At 44.5% G+C, this 14,358-nt stretch overlaps 1 protein-coding gene across 2 annotated transcripts in view; it reads right to left on the reverse strand.

Annotated features, from left to right (window-relative positions):
• Positions 1–14,358, reverse strand: part of stpg2 (sperm-tail PG-rich repeat containing 2) — a 147,230-nt gene that overhangs the window by 48,638 nt on the left and 84,234 nt on the right. Inside the window, exons 13-14 of one of the 2 annotated variants that reach the window (XM_052461106.1) lie at positions 7,958–8,108; positions 5,067–7,100 (exon numbers count right to left, since the gene is read on the reverse strand). In XM_052461106.1, coding sequence (XP_052317066.1) covers positions 7,971–8,108 — 138 coding nt within the window. In that variant the 3' untranslated portion in view covers positions 5,067–7,100; positions 7,958–7,970. Of the gene's footprint in view, positions 1–5,066; positions 7,101–7,957; positions 8,109–14,358 lie in introns of those variants that run through there. The other variant, XM_052461107.1, reaches the window with a different exon arrangement.

The raw sequence follows: 14,358 nt of genomic DNA on the forward strand, positions 1-14,358 counted from the left end.
ACCTCATCATTGATTACAGTGCACTAACCTCATCATTGATTACAGTGCACGAACCTCATCATTGATTACAGTGCACAAACCTCATCATTGATTACAGTGCACTAACCTCATCATTGATTACAGTGCACGAACCTCATCATTGATTACAGTGCACTAACCTCATCAGTGATTACAGTGCACTAACCTCATCATTGATTACAGTGAACCTCATCATTGATTACAACCGAACCTCATCATTGATTACAGTGCACTAACCTCATCATTGATTACAGTGCACAAACCTCATCATTGATTACAGTGCACTAACCTCATCATTGATTACAGTGCACGAACCTCATCATTGATTACAGTGCACTAACCTCATCAGTGATTACAGTGCACTAACCTCATCATTGATTACAGTGCACGAACCTCATCATTGATTACAGTGCACGAACCTCATCATTGATTACAGTGCACTACACCGCTTTTAATTGCAACGGATCACATCTTTGATATTCATGTGTGGTTTTCATCTATTGCAGGGATGGGCGACTTTGATGGGTGGTGGGGGACACCAAAAAACAAATAAAAATCAAATCAAATTTTATTTGTCACATACACATGGTTAGCAGATGTTAATGCGAGTGTAGCGAAATGGTTGTGCTTCTAGTTCCGACAATGCAGTAATAACCAACAAGTAATCTAGCTAACAATTCCACAACTACTACCTTATACACACAAGTGTAAAGGGATGAAGAATATGAACATAAAGCTATATGAATAAGTGATGGTACAGAACGGCATAGGCAAGAGGCAGTAGATGGTATAGAGTGCAGTATATACATATGAGATGAGTAATGTAGGGTATGTAACCATTATATTAAGTGGCATTGTTTAAAGTGGTACATTTTTCCATCAATTTTTCCATTATTAAAGTGGCTGGAGTTGAGTCAGTATGTGGGCAACAGACACTCAATGTTAATGATGGCTGTTTAACAGTCTGATGGCCTTGAGATAGAAGCTGTTTTTTAGTCTTTCGGTCCCTGCTTTGATGCACCTGTACTGACCTCGCCTTCTGGATGATAGCAGGGTGAACAGACAGTGGCTCGGGTGGTGGTTGTTGTCCTTGATGATCTTTTTGGCCTTCCTGTGACATCGGGTGGTGTAGGTGTCCTGGAGGGCAGGTAGTTTGCCCCCCAGTGGTGCGTCGTTCAGACCTCACTACCCTTTGGAGAGCCTTACGGTTGTGGGCGGAGCAGTTGCCGTACCAGGCGGTGATACAGCCCGACAGGATGCTCTCGATTGTGCATCTGTAAAAATTTGAGTGTTTTTGGTGACAAGCCTCCTGAAATGGAACTCATCACGAGGGGGTGACAAGCCTCCTGAAATGGAACTCATCACGAGGGCTAGTGGGTCTGCGGCGAAGAGAAACATTTTTGGTTTTTATGTTCAGTTCCTGCAATTCTGCCCATTTTACCATGGGGCGTAGAGAAAATGTTTCCGTTTTAAAGCAAGTTTGCTGCAATTCTGCACATTTTACCATGGGGCGTAGAGAAAATGTTGCCGTTTTTAAGCAAGTTTGCTGCAATTCTGCCCATTTTGCCATGGGGCGTAGAGAAAATGTTGCCGTTTTTAAGCAAGTTTGCTGCAATTATACACATTTTACCATGGGGCGTAGAGAAAATGTTGCCGTTTTTAAGCAAGTTTGCTGCAATTATACACATTTTACCATGGGGCGTAGAGAAAATGTTGCCGTTTTTAAGCAAGTTTGCTGCAATTCTGCCCATTTTACCATGGGGCGTAGAGAAAATGTTTCCGTTTTAAAGCAAGTTTGCTGCAATTCTGCACATTTTACCATGGGGCGTAGAGAAAATGTTGCCGTTTTTAAGCAAGTTTGCTGCAATTCTACACATTTTACCATGGGGTGAAGACCGATGTTTGACCAATGGGCTGACGATCAATGGGACCACGCCGTTCGGTAATTCGACCATGCTTACGACAAGTTTAGATAGCAAAGAAAGTTATTCTCCTGGCCAGCTAATTGAGTGACTGCTGATGCACGACCACATTTTCAAATTGCGCCTTGTGTATTGTACTATTCTAACGCTCAACAGTAACTTGAGTTCCCAAACAAATTGCCTAGCTCCCCTGATCTAGGGGAATAACGTCTACATTTAGAGAAGGATTTAGAAATAGATTTACTATCTACTGTATTATGGAGAGAAATCAACATTATGTTCTACAATTTTACAATTTTACAATGTTAATAATAATAAATAGTATTTCATTAATACTAAACTTAAATATTCAAATTATATTTATAATAATATTTAAAATTGTATTAATATTTCAATACAAAATATATTATAAATAGTATGATGGTATGAAATAGTATGAATAGTATATACTGTAGTGTCATATCAATTGTCTCCTGCGTTCATCAAATGAACCGCACATTGACTTTGGCAAAGTGACATCGGGTACACGCTACAACACTACCACTACAATCAGTGCCATAACTCATTTGGATGCGATGGACATAGACAAGACAACAACAATGGTTATTACACAAGAAAAACAGGCATCTTTAAAGTCTCCTCACCCTCCGGGTGATGAACTGAATGCATTTGGTGGCGGACGGACACTGGAGCAACAAAAGCCCCATTTGTGCATCGATCATTTTTATTCCTCTGCTCCATGTGCATATTTCAGCCTCTAAACAACAGGAATGACGGGCCTTGTAATGCACCATAATCACCATTTATTCCATCCACCTTTTTCCTGATCAAACACTCAGCGATGTGCCGGTGATTGATCTGATTTAATTAGTTTGCCAATGTAAAACAGGTCGCTGTGATGGAAAGGTAAAGACGACGAGCGTGGAGAGAGACATAAATAACACAGCCTCTCTCTTCCCCTCAGACTGCTGAATAATGATCGGGGTAAAAAATCTCATCACACTAAAAGGCTCTGTGTGTGGAACAATGGCGGGATGAGGATGGGTAGTGGATCTATTGTGAACCTGTCCTGGGGGATGAGGATGGGTAGTGGATCTATTGTGAACCTGTGCTGGGGGATGAGGATGGGTAGTGGATCTATTGTGAACCTGTCCTGGGGGATGAGGATGGGTAGTGGATCTATTGTGAACCTGTCCTGGGGGATGAGGATGGGTAGTGGATCTATTGTGAACCTGTCCTGGGGGATGAGGATGGGTAGTGGATCTATTGTGAACCTGTCCTGGGGGATGAGGATGGGTAGTGGATCTATTGTGAACCTGTCCTAGGGGATGAGGATGGGTAGTGGATCTATTGTGAACCTGTCCTGGGGGATGAGGATGGGTAGTGGATCTATTGTGAACCTGTCCTGGGGATGAGGATGGGTAGTGGATCTATTGTGAACCTGTCCTGGGGGATGAGGATGGGTAGTGGATCTATTGTGAACCTGTCCTGGGGGATGAGGATGGGTAGTGGATCTATTGTGAACCTGTCCTGGGGGATGAGGATGGGTAGTGGATCTATTGTGAACCTGTCCTGGGGGATGAGGATGGGTAGTGGATCTATTGTGAACCTGTCCTAGGGGATGAGGATGGGTAGTGGATCTATTGTGAACCTGTCCTGGGGGATGAGGATGGGTAGTGGATCTATTGTGAACCTGTCCTGGGGGATGAGGATGGGTAGTGGATCTATTGTGAACCTGTCCTGGGGGATGAGGATGGGTAGTGGATCTATTGTGAACCTGTCCTGGGGGATGAGGATGGCTAGTGGATCTATTGTGAACCTGTCCTAGGGGATGAGGATGGCTAGTGGATCTATTGTGAACCTGTCCTGGGGGATGAGGATGGGTAGTGGATCTATTGTGAACCTGTCCTAGGGGATGAGGATGGCTAGTGGATCTATTGTGAACCTGTCCTGGGGGATGAGGATGGGTAGTGGATCTATTGTGAACCTGTCCTAGGGGATGAGGATGGCTAGTGGATCTATTGTGAACCTGTCCTGGGGGATGAGGATGGGTAGTGGATCTATTGTGAACCTGTCCTGGGGGATGAGGATGGGTAGTGGATCTATTGTGAACCTGTCCTGGGGGATGAGGATGGGTAGTGGATCTATTGTGAACCTGTCCTGGGGGATGAGGATGGGTAGTGGATCTATTGTGAACCTGTCCTGGGGGATGAGGATGGGTAGTGGATCTATTGTGAACCTGTCCTGGGGGATGAGGATGGCTAGTGGATCTATTGTGAACCTGTCCTGGGGGATGAGGATGGGTAGTGGATCTATTGTGAACCTGTCCTGGGGGATGAGGATGGGTAGTGGATCTATTGTGAACCTGTCCTCTGGAAGCGCATGGAGCCAGAGTGTGTTGAAGGTAGCTAGGCAACCCTGTAACTGACAATGCCACTTTGCATTGGTTGTGTTCCAAATGACACCATATTCTCTCCATGGACCCTGGTCAAAAGTAGCGCACTAAGAAAGGCATAGGGTGCCATTTGGGATACAATGTTTATTAGGAGGCACAAGCTGCTTCTCAAGCAACTGCGCCCACCCCACACCACGCTGCACCACCCCACGCCACAACATGCCACACCACCCCACCCTGCACCACACCACACCATACCACACCACACCACCCAACACCATCCCACAACCCCCACCACACCACGCTGCACCACCCCACGCCACACCATGCCACAACATGCCACACCACCCCACCCTGCACCACACCACACCATACCACACCACACCACCCAACACCATCCCACAACCCCCACCACACCACGCTGCACCACCCCACGCCACACCATGCCACACCACCCCACCCTGCACCATCCCACACCACCACACTACACCATCCCACACCACCACACTACACCATCCCACACCACACCACCACACTACACCATCCCACACCACACCACCACACTACACCATCCCACACCGCACCACTACACCATCCCACACCGCACCACATCACCCCACACTTCCTTTCTCCTTCATACTGTGAGTGTATGGACCTGCGTTGACTAATCAAAGCATCAGTGCAAACAAGCATGTGATTTATCTACTGTCATCTGGAGAAAGAGAGGAACAGAGGATAAATCTCTTCTCTGTGAGAGGGAGCATTCTGTCTGTGGATCAGGATCTCCTGAAGGGTAGTCGTGACTATTTGAAAGGGCAACGTCCCCCATGGCATTCTCATACAGTACAACACTGATAGGATGAAAACTAAGGACAGGGAAAAAAAACACATGCTTTTATCTGCCAACAAAATAGACATACAGTACAATTTGGACATGATAGGGGCAGCAGGGTAGCCTAGTGGTTAGAGCGTTGGACTAGGAACTAAAAGGTTGCAAGTTCAAATCCCCGAGCTGACAAGGTACAAAATCTGTTGTTCTGCCCCTGAACAGGCTGTTAACCCACTGTTCCTAGGCCATCATTGAAAATAAGAATTTGTTCTTAACTGACTTGCCTGGTTAAATAAATATCCTGGATGTGGATATCAATCGTTTCAGCTTCAATAATGAGCAGGGAGCTCACACACCCATCTATATTTTACTATCCCAATATCCAAGGTAAGATGAGCTTTGGGATATGAACTGAGGGATCACTTACTATTTCATATTCAGACTACTTAGAAGTATGGTGGCTGAATGTAAACGAATCCAGTGTTGGCCACAGTGCCTAGAATAAGACAAGGCCTGCTTCCCAAATAGTACACTATTCCTTACATAGTGCACCACTTTTGACCATAGCCCTAGAGACCCTGTTCCAAATGAGTCCACTATAGGGAATAGGGCGCCATTTGGGATGATGGGGAATAGGGCTGGAAATGGAGCAAAAGGAAACCATGTATTCGATGTAGTCGATACTGTTCCACTGATTCCGCTCCAGTCATTACCACGAGCCCGTCCTCCCTAATTACGGTGCCACCAACCTCCTGTGGTGGAAAATACATTGGATTTGAAAAAGGGTGAAATTTTACCCACAGTATTATGTCATCATATTAATAACCAAATGTCAACATAGACAAACCTTTTATAAAATATGTTGAATTTGTAGCTTTAAAACAACGTCAGATCTTCAACAAGACTGACTACTGGAGAATGGATCTATCTACAGCTACCCTACTACTCATATCACCAATAATACTATTTAGGCCTGTATAATATTTACAAAGGCATCAACAGCTATTGTTTCAATTCATCCCAGGATTCAACTACAAATAGACTATACATATACAGTAAGCCTAGGGTTTCAGGCTCGTGTTGATTTCAAATGTAAGCTTCATGTTAATCATTTATACGTTGGATTCACATCTCAATCTCAACCAAAAATCTACGTTAAGAATACAACTAATTCAAATAAAACATTACTTTAAAAGTGAATTTATAGTTTGATTAAATTAGATTATATTTAGTCCTATTCTTTAACTGTGACTTTTGGTTGAGATGGAGATGTGAATCCAACAGATCGGTTATTCATTTGTAGACAAACTGGGTATTGAACTGTGTTTGGTTGTCAACACAACCAAATATATGTATATTCTGCTTGGATAGTTCCATCTGTGATACTGACTGAGTCTGGCTTTAATTCTAGTTGGTCTACAAATTGATCATTGATATGTTGGACATTGTTTTTCCATTGGAATTTGGTTGTGCATTTAGATGGTTGAAAGCACAGTGATAACACATTGGAACATTCAACTAACTTTTGGCTGTCTTTTTTGAGTGGGTGGATATAGGTTGTAATCTCATTGAACAACGTCTCAACCAAATATTACCAAATGAATCCACGTTGAAATGACATGGTGGGCGTGTCTCTGTGTAATCAAAGGTAAGAAATTACCATGTTATTGTCAAATACAATATCTTATTCGGGCTTACTTGCAATCAATTTGCAGTGTATAAATGATAAAAAATAATGTCCTGACCACCCGCTCAGAAAAAAATTGGCCTGCAGCTAAATCTAGTTTTATCCCTGTTCTAAAGGTTGTTGAAGAATTATCAATGTGTTTACAAATTAATGTAAAATAAACATTTATTGTTTAACATCTATTTATTTGAATTGTATTTCCCAATGCTGAAACATCAGGGCAGTCTGTGGTTTCCTCCAAAAAGCTCCCTGAAAACAAAAAGCAATCATGTTACTGCTGGTAAACAGACAACCTGGTCTCACATGCCAGACACTGTGTTATGTATGTTCTCATCAGATAATTACTGGAAACAAACTACCAGCTCCAAAATCCTTCAATCAACACCTCACACTCATCGACACAGTTCAGAATGTAATGATACGACCTACCCCAGTACCTCACACTCATCGACACAGTTCAGAATGTAATGATACAACCTACCCCAGTACCTCACACTCATCGACACAGTTCAGAATGTAATGATACAACCTACCCCAGTACCTCACACTCATCGACACAGTTCAGAATGTAATGATACGACCTACCCCAGTACCTCACACTCATCGACACAGTTCAGAATGTAATGATACGACCTACCCCAGTACCTCACACTCATCGACACAGTTCAGAATGTAATGATACGACCTACCCCAGTACCTCACAATCTCCCCCAGGCAATGGAACAACCTGACAACCTACCCTGACAACCTACCCCAGTACCTCACAATCTCACCCAGGCAATGGAACTACCTAACGACCTACCCTGAAGACCTACCCCAGTACCTCACAATCTCACCCAGGCAATGGAACTACCTAACGACCTACCCTGAAGACCTACCCCAGTACCTCACAATCTCCCCCAGGCAATGGAACAACCTGACGACCTACCCTGACGACCTACCCCAGTACCTCACAATCTCCCCCAGGCAATGGAACAACCTGACGACCTACACAAGTACCTCACATTCTCACCTACTGTGGGCAAAGTTGAAATGGAGCATGTGTAAAATACTGCTATCAGATACAGTTTGTGTCAGTACAGTTTGCAGAAGGACCTCCCTCTCACCTTTGACCCTGCTCTATACACTGCTGAGGGTGAGCGGCGGCGGCGGCAAGGCGCTCAATAGGTCAGGGGCAGGGTAGTGGTTGCTCAGCGGGTTGTTGAGGGTTACGTTGAACGTGCCCTTCAGAACCGTGTCCATGATCGCTGGGCTGAGCTGAGAGGGAAACACAACAAAACAAAGGGAAAGATTCAAACAACCTGTGAAGGAACTCCCTAAAGGGCAACAACACGAGTAAAAGGTCAGCACTCCTTGTTGTAATCCATATGAGAACTGAATTCCATGTTTCCATTGCAACAGCGGTTCAGGGTGACCCAGTTTCCCTCTTACAGAGGTGAGTGATCAATAACATGGCGGATGTAGCTACTACAGTAGCTACAGAGAAACACAGGGAAGAGATGTAGCTACTAGCTACAGAGAAACACAGTGAAGAGATGTAGCTACTAGCTACAGAGAAACACAGCTACTAGCTACAGAGAAACACAGTGAAGAGATGTAGCTACTAGCTACAGAGAAACACAGTGAAGAGATGTAGCTACAAGCTACAGAGAAACACAGTGAAGAGATTTAGCTACTAGCTACAGAGAAACGCAGTGAAGAGATGTAGCTACTAGCTACAGAGAAACACAGGGAAGAGATGTAGCTACTAGCTACAGAGAAACACAATGAAGAAATGTAGCTACTAGCTACAGAGAAACGCAGTGAAGAGATGTAGCTACTAGCTACAGAGAAACACAGTGAAGAGATGTAGCTACTAGCTACAGAGAAACACAGTGAAGAGATGTAGCTACTAGCTACAGAGAAACGCAGTGAAGAGATGTAGCTACTAGCTACAGAGAAACGCAGTGAAGAGATGTAGCTACTAGCTACAGAGAAACGCAGTGAAGAGATCTAGCTACAGAGAAACACAGTGAAGAGATGTAGCTACTAGCTACAGAGAAACGCAGTGAAGAGATGTAGCTACTAGCTACAGAGACACACAGTGAAGAGATGTAGCTACTAGCTACAGAGAAACACAGTGAAGAGATGTAGCTACTAGCTACAGAGAAACACAGTGAAGAGATGTAGCTACTAGCTACAGAGAAACACAGTGAAGAGATGTAGCTACTAGCTACAGAGAAACACAGTGAAGAGATGTAGCTACTATCTACAGAGAAACACAGTGAAGAGATGTAGCTACTAGCTACAGAGAAACACAGCTACTAGCTACTAGCTACAGAGAAACACAGTGAAGGGATGTAGCTACTAGCTACAGAGAAACACAGTGAAGAGATGTAGCTACTAGCTACAGAGAAACACAGTGAAGAGATGTAGCTACTAGCTACAGAGAAACACAGTGAAGAGATGTAGCTACTAGCTACAGAGAAACGCAGTGAAGAGATGTAGCTACATAGAAACGCAGTGAAGAGATGTAGCTACTAGCTACAGAGAAACACAGTGAAGAGATGTAGCTACTAGCTACAGAGAAACACAGCTACTAGCTAATAGCTACAGAGAAACGCAGTGAAGAGATGTAGCTACTAGCTACAGAGAAACACAGTGAAGAGATGTAGCTACTAGCTACAGAGAAACACAGCTACTAGCTACAGAGAAACACAGTGAAGAGATGTAGCTACTAGCTACAGAGAAACACAGTGAAGAGATGTAGCTACAGAGAAACGCAGTGAAGAGATGTAGCTACAAGCTACAGAGAAACACAGTGAAGAGATGTAGCTACTAGCTACAGAGAAGCACAGTGAAGAGATGTAGCTACTAGCCACAGAGAAACACAGTGAAGAGATGTAGCTACTAGCTACAGAGAAACACAGTGAAGAGATGTAGCTACTAGCCACAGAGAAACACAGTGAAGAGATGTAGCTACTAGCTACAGAGAAACACAGTGAAGAGATGTAGCTATTAGCTACAGAGAAACACAGTGAAGAGATGTAGCTACTAGCTACAGAGAAACACAGTGAAGAGATGTAGCTACTAGCTACAGAGAAACGCAGTGAAGAGATGTAGCTAATAGCTACAGAGAAACACAGTGAAGAGATGTAGCTACTAGCTACAGAGAAACACAGCTTCTAGCTACTAGCTACAGAGAAACACAGTGAAGAGATGTAGCTACTAGCTACAGAGAAACACAGTGAAGAGATGTAGCTACAAGCTACAGAGAAACACAGTGAAGAGATGTAGCTACTAGCTACAGAGAAACACAGTGAAGAGATGTAGCTACTAGCCACAGAGAAACACAGTGAAGAGATGTAGCTACTAGCTACAGAGAAACACAGTGAAGAGATGTAGCTACTAGCCACAGAGAAACACAGTGAAGAGATGTAGCTACTAGCTACAGAGAAACACAGTGAAGAGATGTAGCTATTAGCTACAGAGAAACACAGTGAAGAGATGTAGCTACTATCTACAGAGAAACACAGTGAAGAGATGTAGCTACTAGCTTTTATTGTATTTATTTAACCTTTTTTAACTATGCAAGTTACAATGACGGCCTACACCGGTCAAATCCAGATGACGCTGGGCCAATTGTGCACCGCCATATGGGACTCCCAATCACGGCCGGTTGTGATACAGCCTGGAATCTAACCAGGGTCTGTAGTACCGCCTCTAGCACTGAGATGCAGTGCCTTAGACCGCAGCTACAGAGTAACACAGTGAAAAGAGCACAGCGGACAACACAACAAGGGGAAGGAAGGGCAAAGTGATGACACTACCCTTTTGGGGGAGGAAAAGGGAACTATATATGGATTTATGCACTGATTTGTGGAGGGAAAACTCTCAGGTCATTTAAGGTCAATTTAACCTTTTGTTTGAGTGACAATCTCAGACAAAAATGCTGGCCTGTGTGTTACAGAATATGACTACATAAAAATGTTAGGTGTGTCAACAATTCAAACCTTGAAATATCTCTCCTGACCCCATTTCATAATTTGCCAAGAAGGAGATATCGCTGGTAGAGAATTCTGAACTTATCTGTATAACTACTATAATAACGTGGTTCACGCAGCTCTTGAAACAAAACAACATTTTCTTACAGTATGTAGCTCATTCCTCTGATCTTTCTTGTCCTTGTTTAATCTAATCAAACTTAATTTGTAGTCCGTCAGAATCAGTGAGGTTGTAAAAACCATCTGTTCCTGTCACCGGGTAGACTACACCGGGCTGAATAACAACCTCAGCAGTCATCAGTAACCTCGCTTAGAAAAAAAGGTGCTATCTAGAACCTAAGGTGTCCCCATAGAAGAAGAACCCTTTGAAGAAACCTTTTTGGTTCCAGGTAGAACCCTTTTGGGCTTCATGTAGAACCCTTCCCACAGATGGTTCTACATGGAACCCAAAAGTGTTCTAACTGGAACCCAAAAGGGTTATCCTATAGGGACAGCCGAAGAACCCTTTTGGAACCCTTTTTTCTAAGTGTTGACAGTCGAAGGAGTGCAACACAGAGATCCACCACCTGCTGTGTTTGAGAGACTGTGTTTGAGAGACTGTGTTTGAGAGACTGTGTTTGAGAGACTGTGTTTGAGAGACTCTGTTTGAGAGACTGTGTTTGAGAGACTGTGTTTGAGAGACTCTGTTTGAGAGACTGTGTTTGAGAGACTGTGTTTGAGAGACTCTGTTTGAGAGACTCTGTTTGAGAGACTCTGTTTGAGAGACTGTGTTTGAGAGACTGTGTTTGAGAGACTGTGTTTGAGAGACTGTGTTTGAGAGACTCTGTTTGAGAGACTCTGTTTGAGAGACTGTGTTTGAGAGACTGTGTTTGAGAGACTGTGTTTGAGAGACTGTGTTTGAGAGACTGTGTTTGAGAGACTGTGTTTGAGAGACTGTGTTTGAGAGACTCTGTTTGAGAGACTCTGTTTGAGAGACTGTGTTTGAGAGACTGTGTTTGAGAGACTCTGTTTGAGAGACTGTGTTTGAGAGACTGTGTTTGAGAGACTCTGTTTGAGAGACTCTGTTTGAGAGACTGTGTTTGAGAGACTGTGTTTGAGAGACTCTGTTTGAGAGACTGTGTTTGAGAGACTGTGTTTGAGAGACTGTGTTTGAGAGACTGTGTTTGAGAGACTGTGTTTGAGAGACTGTGTTTGAGAGACTCTCTTTGAGAGACTGTGTTTGAGAGACTGTGTTTGAGAGACTGTGTTTGAGAGACTGTGTTTGTGTGTGTGTGTGTGTGTGTGTGTGTGTGCATGTGAGTACTCATAGGCGTGTGTAGCCCCACCATGTACTCCTTCGCTGTGGTGGTGATTCCCTGGGTATCCCATCACCTGTTCAACTCCGGGGCACCCTAGTGCTAAACCCTCCCAAACACATCAAACAGATCGATTAGAACCAAGCTACTGCTACCTGCTGACCTTACGACCACTAGAGTAGACTACCACCACCTGCTGACCTTAAGACCACTAGAGTAGACTACCACCACCTGCTGACCTTAAGACCATTAGAGTAGACTACTACCACCTGCTGACCTTAAGACCACTAGAGTAGACTACTACCACCTGCTGACCTTAAGACCACTAGAGTAGACTACCACCTGCTGACCTTAAGACCACTAGAGTAGACTACCACCTGCTGACCTTAAGACCACTAGAGTAGACTACCACCTGCTGACCTTAAGACCACTAGAGTAGACTACTACCACCTGCTGACCTTAAGACCACTAGAGTAGACTACTACCACCTGCTGACCTTAAGACCACTAGAGTAGACTACTACCACCTGCTGACCTTAAGACCACTAGAGTAGACTACTACCACCTGCTGACCTTAAGACCACTAGAGTAGACTACTACCACCTGCTGACCTTAAGACCACTAGAGTAGACTACTACCACCTGCTGACCTTAAGACCACTAGAGTAGACTACTACCACCTGCTGACCTTAAGACCACTAGAGTAGAGTCAGAGTGCAGTATAGGAGTGTGGAGTTCACTAAAATAGCCAACAGCACAAAAAGAGGAAATCGGTGGGAATTCAACATGCACTTCAAAGCTTGACCTCCCCCCGTCCTCGTTCTGAGATCCACAAATTCACATGCCGCGATCTGTATTCACAGAGCAGCTCGTGGCGGCAGCCCGATCTGTATGCCAGGAGCAACGTCGGGAGAAGGAGCGGCTTGGTGCTTATTGATCTGTTTGATGTGTTTGGGAGGGTTCAGCACTAGGGTGCCCCGGGGTTGAGGTGCCCCGGGTTGAACAGGTGATGGGATGCCCAGGGAATCACCACCACAGGGGGGGGGCGCACAGGGGTGACACACGCATACACACTTATACAAGCACACGCACGTGTACACACACACACACACACACACACACACACACACACACACACACACACACACACACACACACACACACACACACACACACACACACACACACACACACACACACACACACACACACACAGTCTCTCAAACACAGTCTCACAAACACGAACACACACACAAACACAAACACAGTCGCTCAAACACAGACCCATTTGCTTGCTCTGTCTGTCACAACAACATATGTCCCTAGAAACTTTCAAACCATGTAGTTCCACCGTGCCGTTCCAACAGTGTATTGCTTTACAGTTACTAGCCAATCACAGTGATATGAACTACAGTTACTAGCCAATCACAGTGATATGAACTACAGTTACTAGCCAATCACAGTGATATGAACTACAGTTACTAGCCAATCACAGTGACATGAACTACAGTTACTAGCCAATCACAGTGATATGAAATACAGTTACTAGCCAATCACAGTGATATGAACTACAGTTACTAGCCAATCACAGTCATATGAACTTCAAGATTGTTTCCTAAATGGCTCCCTATTCCCTAAATAGTGTACTACTTTAGACCAGGTCTCTGGTCAAAAGGTCTCTGGTCTCTGGTCAAAAGGTCTCTGGTCAAAAGGTCTCTGGTCAAAAGTAGTGAACTACATACAGTATAGTTTCGGACGCAGACCAGCTATTGAACAGCGAGGGACACACCAGAACAGACCAGCTATTGAACAGCGAGGGACACACCAGAACAGACCAGCTATTGAACAGCGAGGGACACACCAGACCAGAACAGACCAACTATTGAACAGCGAGGGACACAACAGACCAGAACAGACCAGCTATTGAACAGCGGGGGACACACCAGACCAGAACAGACCGACTATTGAACAGCGGGGGACACACCAGACAAGAACAGACCAGCTAGTGAACAGCGAGGGACACACCAGACCAGAACAGCCCAGCTATTGAACAGCGAGGGACACACCAGACCAGAACAGACCAGCTAGTGAACAGCGAGGGACACACCAGACCAGAACAGACCAACTATTGAACAGCGGGGGACACACCAGACCAGAACAGACCAGCTAGTGAACAGCGAGGGACACACCAGACCAGAACAGCCCAGCTATTGAACAGCGAGGGACACACC

The sequence above is a fragment of the Oncorhynchus keta genome, chromosome 14 (assembly GCF_023373465.1).
Source record: "Oncorhynchus keta strain PuntledgeMale-10-30-2019 chromosome 14, Oket_V2, whole genome shotgun sequence".
Classification (NCBI taxonomy): domain Eukaryota; kingdom Metazoa; phylum Chordata; class Actinopteri; order Salmoniformes; family Salmonidae; genus Oncorhynchus; species Oncorhynchus keta.